This window comes from Anomaloglossus baeobatrachus, chromosome 7 (assembly GCF_048569485.1).
Source record: "Anomaloglossus baeobatrachus isolate aAnoBae1 chromosome 7, aAnoBae1.hap1, whole genome shotgun sequence".
In the NCBI taxonomy this organism is placed as follows: Eukaryota; Metazoa; Chordata; class Amphibia; order Anura; family Aromobatidae; genus Anomaloglossus; species Anomaloglossus baeobatrachus.
In genome coordinates this window covers 280,123,376-280,140,209 of record NC_134359.1, presented here as the reverse complement: position 1 = coordinate 280,140,209, position 16,834 = coordinate 280,123,376, and the positions used below count along the sequence as shown (strand labels likewise).

General features: G+C 51.0%; 1 protein-coding gene across 1 annotated transcript in view; it reads left to right on the top strand.

Annotated features, from left to right (window-relative positions):
• The first annotated feature begins 705 nt into the window (after positions 1 to 705).
• TEDC2 (tubulin epsilon and delta complex 2) overlaps positions 706 to 16,834 on the top strand; it is a 108,278-nt gene continuing 92,149 nt past the window's right edge. The window contains exons 1-3 of the mRNA XM_075318238.1: positions 706 to 797; positions 4,977 to 5,043; positions 5,364 to 5,462. Coding sequence (XP_075174353.1) covers positions 5,018 to 5,043; positions 5,364 to 5,462 — 125 coding nt within the window. The 5' untranslated portion in view covers positions 706 to 797; positions 4,977 to 5,017. The remainder of the gene's footprint in view (positions 798 to 4,976; positions 5,044 to 5,363; positions 5,463 to 16,834) is intronic.

The following is a 16,834-nucleotide window of genomic DNA, read 5'->3' as shown; positions in this document are numbered from 1 at the left end:
TCCATACCAGGACCTCTAGACCCCCCCTCCTCATCCCTCTGGCCTTCTAGCCCCCCCCCCCCCCCCGCACACAATGCCATGGTCATGCAGCTCTTTGCCCAGCCTTCTAGCCACCATATACACTGCAGCATACATAGCCTACAAACACTGCTGTGTGGACTCCATTCCTTGCAGATCCCATGCACTGCTGTGTAGCCCCCATGCATCCCCCCCACTGCATCCCCATGTCCTTGCATGCGGGCCCCATGCATGCAGCATCCCAAGCAAAGCGCATTATATAATATTGTCTACATGGCTATTCACCTTTTAGAGCCCATCACCCGCCATGTTTGTCGCCCCCTCACCGAGGCCCGTTATCAACGACTCCCCAACTCACTGAATATGCAATATTTTGTCCCAAAAAAAACCCGCTGTGTGTGAACCTACACTACTACCGTAGTTGTGCAGCATTGCCTCAGGTTTATTTATTCTCGCACATATACCCGCTGCAGATAACTGAGGGTAAATGCATTCATGTGTGTAAACCCTGTTCTGACTTATAGTGTGTCAATAAAGTTCGCTCCAAAAAAAAAATTCCCGCCTTCAAACCTCAAAATGAAAGGGATCCGCTCATTGGCTGGCTATCCCCGTTCTGATATGTATCACCTTCCTTGATTGGTGGATCTGTAACGTTTGCCCTGCGTGGTAACAGTTGCCATGGCCGGTAGCTCCTGCACTTCCTCTGAGCTTGTTTTCGTCTTCTTTCCCGGGCAGTGACGCTTCCATTCTACAGACGGATCTAGTGCGCTCGTAGGCGGGTAATGAACGCAGCTGCAGCTCGTCTTGGTGCATGGAGGAGTATATTATGTATATAGTGTGTTGGGGGTCACTCACAGGTGGTTGTGGGGGTGCAGTGACATAATGGCTGCCATATTTAAGTGATAATCTTGTGCTGTTGTCAAACTACAACTCCCAGCATGCCCTGGCAACCATTGGCTGAGTCACACAAGCAATCCTATGGCATAATTTGGGTTTTGGGCATGCTGGGAGTTGTAGTTGTTCATCTGCTACATCTTGGATAGTGTTAGATAAGTCTTGTAAATACAAGCACTTTTTCTGTTTACTGCTTATTAAAATTTTCCGCAGTTTTTAAGATATCAACACTTTTATTTACAGCTCGTTGCCTTGGAGACCGACCACCGCTGCAAGATGGAACGCGCCCTGTGCTGACAAGCTCTTGTCTTGAAGCTGACCAGGATCGCTGCAGCCCGCTGTCACCTCCTAATCCCATCCAGTTTCATACAAACTAGACAGCAGCGGTGGTCGGTCTCCTAGGTAACGAGTGTGTTAATAGCTCAAGAATGGCTGCAAATTTTAATAAGCAGTAAGGCTACTTTCACACTTGCGTTCAGCGCAGTCCGTCACTATGGAGAATAGCGCAGTCCGTTAACGCACTGCGCTATTCTCCATAGACTTGTATGAACGACGCACTGTAACGCAAGTGTCAGCGTTGCATCCGCTGGACGACGCAGCATCGTTATTTTGACGCTGCGTCGGGCGGAAGGAACGCAGCATGTAACATTTTTTTGAGCAGCGGAAACCTTTATTTTTCACTGTGCATGCTCTCTCTTTTTTTTTTTTTTAAATCACAAACTTTATTTGATTTCTCGGTGTCTGAACGTTCAGCTGAGCGCTCGGCCGCCGGCATGTCAGGGCACTCATCTGAGCGCTCGGCCGCCGGCATGTCAGGGCACTCAGCTGAGCGCTCGGCCGCCGGCATGTCAGGGCACTCAGCTGATCGCCCGGCCGCCGGCATGTTATAGCGCTCAGCTGAGCGCTCGGCCGCCGGCATGTGAGAGCGCTCGGCCGCCGGCATGTGAGAGCGCTCGGCCGCCGGCTATTAAGAGCGATCAGCTGATCGTTCACAATAGTCGGCTGCCGGTACTGTAAAGAAGAAAATAAATTAACGCTTTCCGTTATTTTGTACAATCCGTAGCATTGCGTTGTGCCACTATATGCAACACATCCGTTGCATCCGTCACACAACGCAATGCTACGGAAGCCGTCCAACGCAAGTGTGAAACTAGCCTAAAAATGCTTGTTTTAATATTTACTAAAGGATAATATCCATCTATGAAAATGGGAATACACCTTTTTTTATAATAGAAAATATATATATATATATATATATATATATATATATATATAAAACTATATGTACTATACTGCACACTATTCATACATCATATATATATATATATATATATATATATATATATATATATATATATATATATATGCATATATTAGTGTGGCTGTGTGTGTGTGTGTATATATATAATATATATATATATATATATATTGAAAGTTGCACATTTTTGGAGAAAAATTATGTGCAAAAAATTTGATGCCAGAAAAGTGCTGCAAGAGCCTTAAAAGGTCCTCCCCCAAATTAAGTTCTCAATAAGATAACATCCTGATTGCTGCTTGGGGTCTGACCACTTGGAGACCCCAGGAATCCTTAGAACAGGACTCTGCAGCCCCAACCTGAATGGAACAAAGCTGCACGTGCTCAGCCGTCACACTATTCATTTTCTATGGGACTGAAAGAAATATCCCAGTACTGCACTGAGCAGTCACATAGATAATAAATGAAGCAGAGGTGTGCAAGCTCAGCCGTCACACTATTCATTGTCTATGGGACTGACAGAAATATCCCAGTACTGCGCTGAGCAGTCACATAGATAATGAATGGAGCAGAGGTGTGCAAGCTCAGCCTGCACCCTTTTCATTGTCTATGGGACTGACAAATATCTAACTGCTGCACTTAGCAGTCCTATAGACCATGAATGGAGCAGAGGTGCGCATACTCAGCATGCACACTATTCATTGTCTATGGGACTGACAATATCTAACTGCTGCACTTAGCAGTCCTATAGACCATGAATGGAGCAGAGGTGTGCATACTCAGCATGGGACTGACAGAAATATCGGAGTACTGCACTCAGCAGTTCCATAGACAATGAATGGAGCAGAGGTGTGTATGCTCTGCCTCCAGACAATTCAGAAATAAACTTGCATACAGCCAGTTGTGCATGCACTGGGGGTACTGGTGAAAAGGTTGACTGCCAAGTAATCGTTGCTCCGGGTCTGTTTGATTTTAGATTTTTACATATTGTTTCCTCTGGATCTTCATTGTGTCATAGTTGACCGTAATCTGATCTGCCACCAAAACTCACAATACAATCTGTATACATTATTAAAAAAAAAAAAATCTCAGACCTGATGAGGTTGGTGTACTTACTATGAAAACCCTTATCAGAATGACTATATAATAATCCTAGAATTAAAACGAGCATTTTAATATTGGGTCATTATGCTATAGATTTTAACAGTAAGTACACCAGCCACACTGGGCCTCAGAGACCCATCTAATAATATAATATTTATTCATTTATATAGCGCTATTAATTCCACAGCGCTTTACATACATTGGCAACACTGTCCCCATTGGGGCTCACAATCTAGAGTCCCTATCTATATGTCTTTGGAGTGTGGGAGGAAACCGGAGAACCCGGAGGAAACCCACGCAAACATGGGGAGAACATACAAACTTCTTGCAGATGTGGTCCTTGGTGGGATTATGTACCGCCCCGGTGTTGGTTGGGCTGCTCGGATCCGGGACACTGGTGGCTCGAGAGGGCCTGGACCCGGGTTGGTGGACATTTTGATTTTTGAAAAGTGGGGGTATTTACAGGGGAGAAGTTTGTGACGCCACCTGTGGGTTGCGGTAATGGGAGTACCGCCGCTGCTGTAGGGAATACCGGAGCAGATGGAGTTAAGCAGCCTGATGTTAGTCCCTCCACAGGTAGGGATGGCCCCGGGCTCAGGGGTGTTGGTGTTTATTCGGGAGCACAGGGGGAGCAGGGTACTCACTGTGGGTAATCAGGGTGCAGGAAGAGGATTATAAAGTAGCACACATGCTGCAAGTAAACCAAGTCCTCTGCGTGCCACAGTCGCTACGGGGAAGCCCATCCAGGTATCCGCTCCCACCAGTGTCAATTGATGGTCCCGAGCCCACCTCCGTGCACAATTTAGTTGTCTTGAAGCCGTTAGGGCCCCGCTACCGTCGTGAAGTGTAACTGTGCTCCTGGGAGCTGGCACTTGGGACTTCAGTGGGCTGCTTTTGGCTGGAAAACCCTGTCCCCCGCGTTGTGCTGATGCCCCCAATCTCTGAGCTCTGTGGGAAGGTCCCTGAAGGTCTCTTTTATCTGCAGGTTAATTGCCAGGACGTTGAATTGGCTCCTGACCTAGGGTCCTGTACCCCGTCGTGCTCGGCACCGGTCAGTTTCTTTTGGGTTTCTGATGCCGACTGTCCTCCTAGACTATGTCCGTCGCACCCTTTCCAATGTCACTGCCACTGATCCCCGACTCCTCTGGTCCCGGACTATCGTCTGCGACCCAACCACGGTCTAGCTCCCCGGGAGATCACTCTCCCCAGCCCCGCTCTCCTTGAGGGCCCTTTCTTCTCTCCTGTCCTCCACTGAACTGACTCACTTCCCTCCCACCAGTCTGCCTGACCCCTAGGTGGGTGGCCCTTTTCCAGCTAGACCAACCCACTGGTGTGTCTGACAGGTCATGATGGGAGGTGTTGATTGGGATTTGTGGTGCTGTTGGTAGTGACACCAGTTTCTTAGGAACCTGGAACCATGGGGGGGGGGGGTAAGCCCTGCACCCTGGGTAAGGATGCAGTACCCTGTGGCACCCTGATGTACTCAGGGGCTCCACAATTACAACCCACGACCCCAGCGCTGGAAGACTGCAGTGCTAACCACTGAGCCACCGTGCCGCCCATTTAATAATGCAGTTTGTATTGTAAATTCTGGTGTGGAATCAGATGTGGAGAATAATGGGCGTGTTGTTATTGTCGTCTGCCTGAGAAATACAGACTGTTTGTTTGTATTTTTTATCTATTTTATTCACTTTTTTTTTTGCAGGTGACTGGAGAGATTTCTTCTCCGGACCGGATTGTCCAGTGATGTTGTCCTCATCCTGTTCTCACAGGTAAAGTTCAGGGTAGTACTAACCATTGGTTTTCAGATATCTAAATAGCTAATTAAAGGGGTTGTCCTGGCAGAGTGTGCCGTCCTGTCATCAGGTGTGGGGAGTCCGTCAAAACGGGATACTGGGTTTGTTTTGTTTGGGGTTTTTTTTTTACTTTTTTTTTTTATTCTTTTTACTTTTTTCTTTTACTTTCTTTATTTTTCTTTTCTTTTTTTTTTTGTGCTATGTCTCTTGTATTTAGCCTATTCTCTGTATGATCAGAACATACCTATGATTTCATCTGTGACCCTTTTCTTTATAAAACGTCTGTCCTCGCACAGGCTGCTGTCACTGCTGAATGAGGCTTTTCTAAAGTGCAAAGAAGAAGAGAAACAACTTGAGGCGCAGCTTCGGCAGGGACGGGCGCTTCTACACAACTGGTATGCCTGTGTAATTTTTTTTTTTTTTTTAAAGAGGTTATCCAACTCACAAAAAAATGTATTAAAAGGCAGGGAGTGTTTTAAAATGATTTCATCTGATGATGTCCCATTCAACTAAACTGTCATCTGCGGCCAATTACAGGCCTCAGCAGTTAGGTGATCGAAGAATACAACGTCGCTTTCCATCCCAACATAGACCCCCGGAGTGGCCCGCTGTTGATATGGCCAGTATATTTTCTATTATTATTTTTCCAAAATTCCCTGCTTTTTTAAAAGGAAAGTCAGACTACCCCTTTAAGTCTTAAGAGGTTGTCCACTACTTTTACATTGATAGCCTATCCTTATTCTACCCTGCCGATCAGCTTTTGTCGGCAGCAGGCAGCCAGAAATGCTCCGTTCCGGAGCTGCCCCGTCAACTAATAGCAGCAGCAGCTGGGTGCTGCACAGCCGCCTCCTATTGATTTGAATGGCAGGCGGATGTTCAGGCCGCGGCCGCTATCGAAGGACGGGTCAGCTTTAGAACTGAGCATTTCCGACCACAGCCGCCGGCACCGAGAACAGGTGATCGGCAGGGGTAGAATAAGGATATGCCATGAATGAATGAAAAAGTAGTGGACAACCTCTTTAAAGGGAATCCGTCACCAGGTTTTCACCTCCCCCCCCCCCACCCCCATCTGAGAGCAGCATAACAGGGACAGAGACCCTGATTCCAGCGATGTGTCACTTACTGAGCTGTTTGCTGTCATGGTGATGAAATCAATGTTTTCTCTGCTGCAGATCTAGCACTTATACATAGCTCATGAATATGCTGGACTACCTGCAGCACGCCAAGTAGTCCTGTAATGATAGTCTACTGCTGATTAATCAGTGATTTTATCAAAGCTACACTAAGTAGCCCAGTAAGTGACACATCACTGGAATCAGGGTCTCTGCCCCTACATTATTCTGCTCTCAGATTAGGTGGCAAAATTTGGTGACAGATTCCCTTTATGTTACATTGGAAAATTATATCCATCAGTTGAACACGCAAATTTACTTAGTGATTATTCTCCTCTTATGAAGTGGTAGCATATCACTAGGATGCACCATCACTTTGTTTAGTGAGGATCTGACCTCTGAGACCCCCACTGATGTTGAGGATGATTATGATGATAATGATGCACTGATTTAACAATGTGCCCCCTTTTCTCTGTGCAGTGGTTGGCTGATATATCCCCATGCAAGAAAAGCTAGTGTAGCACCACAGCATCTTCATACTTGGGAGTGGATTGGGATTGGATCATGGCCAGCCTTTGGCCATTCACTTTGTAGGATGGAAATATCTCTTTAAAAAAAGAGGGATCATCTTTACATTAGAGGAAGCACTGCCATCACTGGTCCTCCCTGGAGCAGATCCTCTCTAATGTGGCATAGGATAGCATGTAGACAGCTCATGCCAGTATGTAGGGCAGAGCCACCCACCTGTGTGATATCGTCCTTAGCAATTTATCCTTGTGTTGTCGATTATGGTAAAATCTGTTCCATTATTCTGGGGCCTGTAAACATTAACATGTAAAATGTATCAGTCAATCCACAGTGTGATTTGCTTAAAGCGGTGACCTTTATTGTATTAGGCTGGTTTCACACATCCGGTTTTTGCCATCAGGCACAATCCGGCGAAATGTGGATAAAACGGATCCGGCACCGGATCCGTTTTATTCCCCATTGACTTTTATTAGCGTCGGATTTGCCGGATGGCCTTGCGTTGCATGCGGCGTCCGCCGGATCCGGCAAAATTTCTTCGTCCGGCTGCCAGAAAGGAGGCAGCGTGCAGCATTTTTTTTGTATCTGGCAAAAAAACGGATCCGGCGCCATCCGGCATGTTGTATAATTGAAGCCTATGGGCCTCCGGAGTTGAAATTCATGAAATAATTAAAAAAAAAAAAAAGGGGCTTCCCTATATTTTTGGTTCCCAGCCAGGTACAAATAGGCAGCTGGGGGTTGGGGGCCAGCCCGTACCTGCCTGCTGTACCTGGCTAGCATAGAAAAATATGGCGAAGCCAACGTCTTTTTTTTCTTCTTAGTTCCTTATGGGAGACCCACACCATGGGTGTATAGCTTCTGCCTTCGGAGGACACACAAAGTACTACACTAAAAAGTGTAGCTCCTCCCTCCGAGCATATACACCCCCTGGATAACCAAATATAGCCAGTTCAATGCTTTGTGTTCAGGAGGCACACATCCACACATGCATTCTCATCTGATTTTGATTTTTGGAAAGAGTTTGAAGAAAAGCGGGTCCATGCCTGGACTCCTGGCATGTCCCTTCTCACCCCACTGTGTCGCCGTTGTTGTTAAGGTTGATTTCAGAGCTGGAGCCCTTCATGCCGCGCTCCTTCACCATCCCCTCGGGCTGTGGCTTGAAGTGGGAGCCAGCACGGTTCTTCCTGCCTTGCAGGAGACCGGTCTCCATCCGCAGCCCCTTTTGGATCCTGCCGGACGGAGCACTCATCCCTCAGGGACCTGGCCCTGCGTCTCACAAGCTAAGTATTTGAGACGTGGTTATCGGGAGGTCCCTTGTACTTTATTGTTGGGGAGAGTGTGCTATGTTACTATGCTGACATTTCTTGTTGGTTCTCTGGTTTTCACCGGAGAACCGCGCCGATGGTGCCTGCGCGCCGGCCGCATTGTTAAATTTAGGCCCCGACTTCGCCTGAGGCCTACTTTCGTTTTCACTGCCCCTGCATGCCAATCATGCAGAGGGACAGTGCGGCTCTGCCCAGCGGCTGTTCGGCACAGGGAAGGGACACTCCTCTCTGAGGAAAGATTCCCTCCCCTGTATACCTCATTTGCCCTCCAGTTCCCGCTCTTAGAGCTGGCCCCGCCCCCTCTCCTCGCTCCGGAGCCATTTTATCAGCGTTCTCACACTGATAGGAGCTGCCTGCAGCATCTCTCTGGGGGTCCGGCCTGTGGGATCTGGAGGGCACACAAACGGTCTGGTAAGCCACAACCTCCGGTTGTGGACCTGCTTATATACTCTCTGGGGGCCCTTCTAGCTCAGAATCCCCACTTCAGCAGCATGTCTCACACAAGGAGCAAGGCTGCAAGGCTGTACTCAATATGCACTGCATGTAAGCTCGTACTGCCTGAACCGAGCACATATCCACATTGTGATGCCTGCTCTAACATGGTGGTCCCTCAGCCTGGAGTCTCATCCCCAGTGGTCCCTCCGGCTGCTCCGGCTCCGGTGGCTGAACCCCCGGCTTGGGTAGAATCCTTCTCTAAGTCTATCTCCCAGTCCTTTGCCGACTCCATGGGACAGTTGTCCCGGACTCTGCTGAGCATGCATCAGCCCCCTTCTCAGGGCGCCTCTGCTGCTACGGCTCGCTCAGCAGAGCTCACAGAGCTTAGACCCCGTCCTCCTAAACGGAAACGCAGGGGCTCCTCTCCTTCCTCGTCCCACGGCTCTGATTCACGAGCTGAGTCGCAGGGCGAGGAGGATGCCTTTACTGTGGGCTCGGACGCTACCTCCATGTGCCCCATTGATCTAACCGAAGGTGATGCAGATGTTAGTGATTTGATTGCGTCCATTAATTCCGTACTGGACCTCAATCCACCAGTATCAGAGGAACAAGCCTCTCTGGTAGAAAAACACCAGTTTACCTCACCTAAGAGAGCAAGGATTGTGTTCTTTAACCACTCCAGTTTTCAGGCCACTGTGACCAAGCCCAGGGCCTGTCCTGACAAACGCTTCCTAAAGCGTGGTTCTGATGACCGTTTTCCTTCTCCACCAGAGGTGGTCAAGGAGTGGGCTCATTCACCAAAGGTAGATCCTCCGGTGTCTAGAATCTCAGCCCGGACAGTTGTATCTGTGGCTGATGGCACCTCACTTAAGGATTCCACTGACCGCCAGGTTGACCTTCTGGCCAAATCTGTATATGAAGCGGCAGGGGCCTCGTTCTCCCCGTCTTTTGCAGCAGTGTGGGCTCTTAAGGCCGTCTCTGCTTCTCTGGAGGAGATGCATTCCCTCACCAGGGAATCTATGCCCGAGATGGTTGCCTTAACTTCCCAAGCTTCCGCTTTTTCATCCTATGCCATGTCTGCCATTCTGGAGGCCTCTCGCCGCACTGCGGTGGCTTCGGCTAATTCCCTCGCTATCCGCAGGATCTTGTGGCTTAGAGAGTGGAAGGCAGATGCTTCTTCAAAGAAGTACCTTGCTGGACTCCCTTTTGCTGGGACCAGGCTATTCGGTGAACAACTGGATGAAATTATTAAGGAAGCTACTGGCGGGAAGAGTACTTCCATGCCACAAACCAAAACCAGGAAACCTGTCCAGGGTAGGTAGGAACCAGTCGAGGTTTCGTTCCTTTCGTTCCTCCAACTGGTCTTCCTCTAAGCCCTCGGCCTCGTCCACTAACTCAGCCAAGGACCAAAAATCCAACTGGCGCACAAAGGCGCGTCCACAGAAGACCGCAGGAGCGGCTGCCACTAAGGCAGCCTCCTCGTGACTATCTGGCCGCGCCAGCAACGTCCTTAGTCGGTGGCAGGCTCTCCCACTTTGGCGACGCTTGGTTTCAACACGTCTCCGATCAGTGGGTGCGGGATGTCATCTCCCACGGCTACACGATAGAATTCTCTTCCAGCCCGCCAAACAGATTTTTTCTGTCAACTCCCCCCTGCTCCAAGGCCGCCGCCTTCTCTCAGGCCGTGGCATCCTTGCAGGCCAACGGAGTAATTGTACCGGTTCCCACCCGGGAACGGTTCAGAGGTTTCTACTCAAATCTCTTCCTTGTCCCCAAAAAGGACGGTTCCTTCCGTCCCATCCTGGATCTCAAGCTCCTCAACAAGCATGTTCAGGTGCGGCACTTTCGCATGGAATCTCTGCGATCAGTCATTGCCTCAATGACCCAAGGAGATTTCTAGCATCCATCGACATCAGAGATGCCTATTTGCATGTGCCAATTGCAGTTTCACACCAGCGTTAGCTACGTTTTGCAATCGGAGAGGAACATTTCCAATTCGTGGCTCTCCCCTTCGGGTTAGCCATGGCCCCTCGAGTATTCACCAAGGTCATGGCAGCAGTGGTTGCGGTTCTGCACCTACAGGGGTTGGCAGTGATTCCTTACCTGGACGACCTTCTAGTCAAGGCTTCATCCAGTGCAGACTGTCAGTGGAGTGTCTCGCTCACTCTCGCCACTCTAGCCCAATTCGGGTGGATTGTCAATCTGCCCAAATCCACTCTGACTCCGACCCAGAGGCTCACGTACCTAGGGATGCAATTCGAGACTCTGCCGGCACTTGTGAAGTTGCCCTTGATCAAACAGCAATCCCTCCAATTGGCGGTGCGCTCCCTGCTGAGGTCCCGCCGTTATTCCATCAGGCACCTAATGCAGGTGCTGGGTCAGATGGTAGCGTCAATGGAGGCTGTTCCCTTTGCCCAGTTCCATCTGCGTCCTCTGCAGCTGGACATTCTCCGCTGTTGGGACAAGCGGCCTTCCTCCTTGCACAGGTTAGTGGCTCTGTCGCCACAAGCCAGGAGCTCTCTTCAGTGGTGGCTTCGGCCCCCCTCTCTGTCTCAGGGACGCTCCTTCCTGGCTCCGTCCTGGGTGATTCTCACCACGGATGCCAATCTATCCGGCTGGGGAGCGGTATGTCTCCACCACCGAGCACAGGGCACTTGGACTCCGTCCGAGTCAGCCCTCTCGATCAATGTTTTGGAAACCAGAGCCGTGCTCCTGGCTCTCCTAGCGTTTCACCACCTATTGGCGGGCAAGCACATCCGAGTCCAGTCAGACAACGCGACAGCGGTTGCCTACATCAATCACCAAGGCGGGACACGCAGCCGCCTGACAATGTTGGAGGTACAACGTATCCTTCAATGGGCGGAGGACTCCAAGTCCACCATATCCGCAGTCCACATACCAGGCGTGGAAAACTGGGAAGCAGATTATCTCAGCCGTCAAGCCGTGGACAGTGGCGAGTGGTCCCTGCATCCGACAGTATTTCAGTCAATCTGCCGCAAGTGGGGCACTCCGTACGTGGACCTAATGGCATCCCGTCACAACAACAAGGTTCCGATTTACGTGGCTCGCTCCCACGATCCTCAGGCCTTCGCAGCGGACGCTCTGGTTCAAGACTGGTCCCAGTTTTGTCTGTCCTACGTGTTTCCCCCTCTAGCTCTCTTGCCCAGAGTCCTGCGCAAGATCAGAATGGAGGGCCGTCGAGTCATTCTCATTGCCCCGGACTGGCCCAGGCGAGCTTGGTACCCAGACCTGCTCCATCTGTCCGTAGAGGTGCCGTGGCATCTCCCGGACCGTCCAGACCTTCTCTCACAAGGTCCGTTTTTCCGCCAGAATTCTGCGGCTCTCAGGTTGACGGCGTGGCTCTTGAGTCCTGGATCTTGACGACTTCTGGTATCCCGTCTGAAGTCATCTCCACGATGACTCGGGCCCGTAAGTCTTCCTCTGCCAAGATCTATCACAGGACTTGGAAAATTTTCCTGTCCTGGTGTCGTTCTTCTGGCCATTCTCCTTGGCCTTTTTCCCTTGCCGACTCTTCTGTCCTTTCTACAGTCCGGTCTGCAACTGGGACTATCCCTCAACTCTCTCAAGGGACAAGTCTCGGCTCTGTCAGTGCTGTTCCAGCGGCGTTTCGCCCGGCTGGCTCAGGTCCCCACCTTCATGCAAGGTGCGTCTCACATCATTCCGCCTTACCGGCGGCCCTTGGATCCCTGGGACCTCAATTTGGTTCTCACGGCTTTGCAGAAACCCCCCTTTGAACCTCTTAGGGAGGTTTCTTTGTTTCGTCTTTCACAGAAAGTGGTCTTTCTAGTGGCCATAACTTCCCTCAGGAGAGTATCTGATTTAGCTGCGCTCTCTTCGGAGTCCCCTTTTTTGGTTTTTCATCAAGACAAGGTGGTTCTCCGTCCGACTCCGGACTTTCTTCCTAAGGTGGTCTCTCCTTTCCACCTTAACCAGGACATTACCCTGCCTTCCTTTTGTCCGGCTCCTGTTCATCGCTTTGAAAAAGCGTTGCATACTTTGGATCTGGTGCGTGCGCTCCGGATCTATGTGTCTCGCACCGCTGTTCTTAGGCGGTGCACTTCTCTTTTTGTGCTAACCACAGGTCGGCGCAAGGGCCTCCCTGCTTCTAAGCCAACCTTAGCCCGTTGGATTAGGTCCACCATTTCGGATGCCTACCTGGGTTCTCAGGTGCCTCCCCCGCCGGGTTTCAAGGCACATTCGACCAGAGCTGTCGGTGCCTCTTGGGCTTTCAGGCACCAGGCTACGGCTCAGCAAGTCTGTCAGGCTGCCACGTGGTCCAGTCTGCATACCTTTTCGAAGCACTACCAAGTGCATGCTCATGCTTCGGCAGATGCGAGCTTGGGCAGACGCATCCTTCAGGCGGCTGTCGCCCACTTGTGAAGTTAGGCTCTGCCTACTTCTCAGTTTTTCTGTTTATTCCCACCCATGGACTGCTTTGAGACGTCCCAATATCTGGGTCTCCCATAGGAACGATAAAGAAAAAGAGAATTTTGTTTACTTACCGTAAATTCTTTTTCTTTGTCGCTCTATTGGGAGACCCAGACAATTGGGTGTATAGCTACTGCCTCCGGAGGCCACACAAAGTATTACACTTAAAAGTGTAAGGCCCCTCCCCTACTGCCTATACACCCCCCGTGGGATCACGGGCTCCTCAGTTTTCATGCTTTGTGCGAAGGAGGCACACATGCACGCATAGCTCCACTGTTTAGTCAGCAGCAGCTGCTGACTTTGTCGGATGGAAGAAAAGAGGGCCCATACTAGGGCCCCCAGCATGCTCCCTTCTCACCCCACTTTTGTTGGCGGTGTTTGTTAAGGTTGAGGTACCCATTGCGGGTACGGAGGCTGGAGCCCACATGCTGCTTTCCTTCCCCATCCCCTTAGGGCTCTGGGTGAAGTGGGATCCTATCGGTCTCCAAGCACAGGAGACCGTGCTCCGTCTACAGCCCCTGGGAATCTGCTGGACATGGAGCTGGGTATCGTCAGGGACAGGGCCCTGCTACATTAAGGTACTCTGGGTCCCCGTACAGATCGCGCACACACACCAGCATTGCTGGGTGTGTTAGTGCGCCGGGGACAGCAGCGCGGCGCGCTGGTGCTTTACTCACTGCAGCTTTGCTGAGTGAGTTTCTGTATTAGGAACTGCCGCGCCGGCCGCAGCTGGCGGTTTTTTACACTGCGGCGCGGCTGGGACGTGTGGTGCGCCGGGGAACTTCCGCGCTGGCCGTGCTTATACGACGGCCGCGCTTATAAATCGAGTCCCCGGCTTTTGCGGCCTAGTTCCGTTTCGTTCCCGCCCCCAGGCCTGCCAGTCAGGGGAAGGGCGGGACGCTGGTCAGAACGTCAGCGCTGAGGGCTGGAGTCTGCTTAGCATACTCCAACCCCCCTCACTAGGCACAGTGGGACGCTAGTTTCCCGCACTTTGTCTGGGGCACGCCCACGGCCCGCCCCTCTTCACAGGACGCCGGCAGCCATTCCTGTTTGCAGTCTGAGTGGAGAAGGGACACGAGCTCTGGGAGACCCAGGCACGGGATTCTGGCGGTCACACACCCGCTTTTCAGCGGGCGGTAAGCAGCCCTCGAGGGCTCACCCCACTAGTGCCGCAGTGTTCATTTGTACTTTATGCTTGTATGCTATACATTGCATTGTACGGTCGCTATTCTTGGCTATATACCCTCCTAGATTGCTAGACAACAGCATGTCGTCCGCAAAAAGCAAAGGGGCCAAGACACAGGCTTTCTATGCTACTTGTACCGCATGTAAGGCTGTTCTACCGGCAGGTGCCACTGACCCCCATTGTGTGCAATGTTCGGCCCCTGTAGCACTTGCTCAGTCGGGGCCTCTGCTAGAGGTGGCCCAAGGAGAACCACCTGTGAACACTGTCCAGGTGACAGGGACGGAGTTTGCAGTTTTTGCTGATAAACTGTCGGTGACTATGTCTAAAATCCTTGAGACTTTGCAGTCCAGACCGGTAACTCAGACCATGGGCACTGTTGATTCAAGGCTCCCTGGTTCCCCTCTTTTGGAACACATCCGTGCTCCGGGGGGTCCCATGCATCCCGGGGTGATGGCTCTGACACGGACGACAGTCCCAGACAGCCTAAGCGAGCTCGCTATGAGCGACCCTCGACTTCATCACACTGGTCAGGGTCCCAGCAGGAAGGCTCTCTGTTTGATGAGACAGAGGTTGCTGATCAGGATTCTGATCCTGAGACCGCTCTCAATCTGGATACACCTGATGGGGACGCAATGGTGAATGATCTCATAGCGTCCATCAATAAAATGTTGGATATTTCTCCCACAGCTCCTCCAGTGGAGGAGTCAGCTTCACAGCAGGAGAAATTCCATTTCAGGTATCCTAAGCGTAAATTGAGTACTTTTCTGGACCACTCTGACTTTAGAGAGTCAGTCCAGAAACACCACGCTTATCCAGATAAGCGTTTCTCCAAACGTCTTAAGGATACACGTTATCCCTTTCCCCCTGACGTGGTCAAAGGCTGGACCCAGTGTCCAAAGGTGGATCCCCCAATCTCCAGGCTTGCGGCTAGATCCATAGTTGCAGTGGAAGATGGGGCTTCACTTAAAGATGCCACTGACAGACAGATGGAGCTCTGGTTGAAATCCATCTATGAAGCTATCGGCGCGTCATTTGCTCCAGCATTCGCAGCCGTATGGGCACTCCAAGCTATTTCAGCTGGTTTGGCGCAGATTGACACTGTCACACGTACATCTGTTCCGCAAGTAGCGTCCTTAACCTCTCAAATGTCTGCATTTGCGTCTTACGCTATTAATGCTGTCCTGGACTCTACAAGCCGTACGGCAGTGGCGTCCGCCAACTCCGTGGTTTTACGCAGAGCATTGTGGTTAAGGGAATGGAAGGCAGATTCTGCTTCCAAGAAGTGCTTAACCAGTTTGCCTTTTTCTGGTGACAGACTGTTTGGTGAGAGATTGGATGAAATCATTAAACAGTCCAAGGGTAAGGATTCATCCTTACCTCAGCCCAGACCAAATAAACCCCAACAGAGGAAGGGACAGTCGAGGTTTCGGTCCTTTCGAGGCTCGGGCAGGTCCCAATTCTCCTCGTCCAAAAGGACTCAAAAGGATCAGAGGAGCTCAGATTCTTGGCGGGCCCAGTCACGCCCAAAGAAAGCAGCCGGAGGAACCGCTACCAAAGCGGCTTCCTCATGACTTTCGGCCTCCTCTCTCCGCATCCTCGGTCGGTGGCAGGCTCTCCCGCTTTGGCGACATTTGGCTGCCACATGTCAAGGACCGTTGGGTGAGAGACATTCTGTCTCACGGGTACAGGATAGAGTTCAGTTCTCGTCCTCCAACTCGATTCTTCAGAACTTCTCCGCCTCCCGGCCGAGCCAATGCTCTTCTGCAGGCGGTGTGCTCTTTAAAGGCAGAAGGAGTGGTGATCCCTGTTCCTCTTCAGGAGCAAGGTCACGGTTTTTACTCCAACTTGTTTGTGGTGCCAAAAAAGGACGGGTCTTTCCGTCCTGTTCTGGACCTAAAACTGCTCAACAAGCATGTGAAAACCAGGCGGTTCCGGATGGAATCCCTCCGCTCCGTCATCGCCTCAATGTCTCAAGGAGATTTCCTAGCATCAATAGACATCAAAGATGCTTATCTCCACGTGCCGATTGCTCCAGAACACCAGCGTTTTCTACGCTTCGTTATAGGAGACGAACACCTTCAGTTCGTAGCCCTGCCTTTCGGTCTGGCGACAGCCCCAAGGGTCTTCACCAAGGTCATGGCAGCAGTAGTAGCAGTCCTGCACTCTCAGGGTCACTCTGTGATCCCTTACTTGGACGATCTACTTGTCAAGGCACCCTCTCAAGAGGCATGCCAACACAGCCTGAACGTTGCGCTGGAGACTCTCCAGAGTTTCGGGTGGATCATCAACTTTTCAAAGTCAAATCTGACCCCAACCCAATCGATAACATACCTTGGCATGGAGTTTCATACTCTATCAGCGATAGTGATGCTTCCGCTGGACAAACAGCGTTCACTACAGACAGGGGTGCAATCTCTCCTTCAGGGCCAGTCGCATCCCTTGAGACGCCTCATGCACTTCCTGGGGAAGATGGTAGCAGCAATGGAGGCAGTCCCTTTCGCGCAGTTTCATCTGCGTCCATTACAATGGGACATTCTCCGCCAATGGGACGGGAAGTCGAAGTCCCTGGACAGGAACGTCTCCCTTTCTCAGGCGGCCAAGGATTCTCTTCAGTGGTGGCTTCTTCCCACCTCATTGTCAATAGGAAAGTCTTTCCTACCCCCATCCTGGGCGGTGGTCACAACAGACGCGAGTCTATCAGGGTGGGGAGCAGTTTTTCTCCACCACAGGGCTCA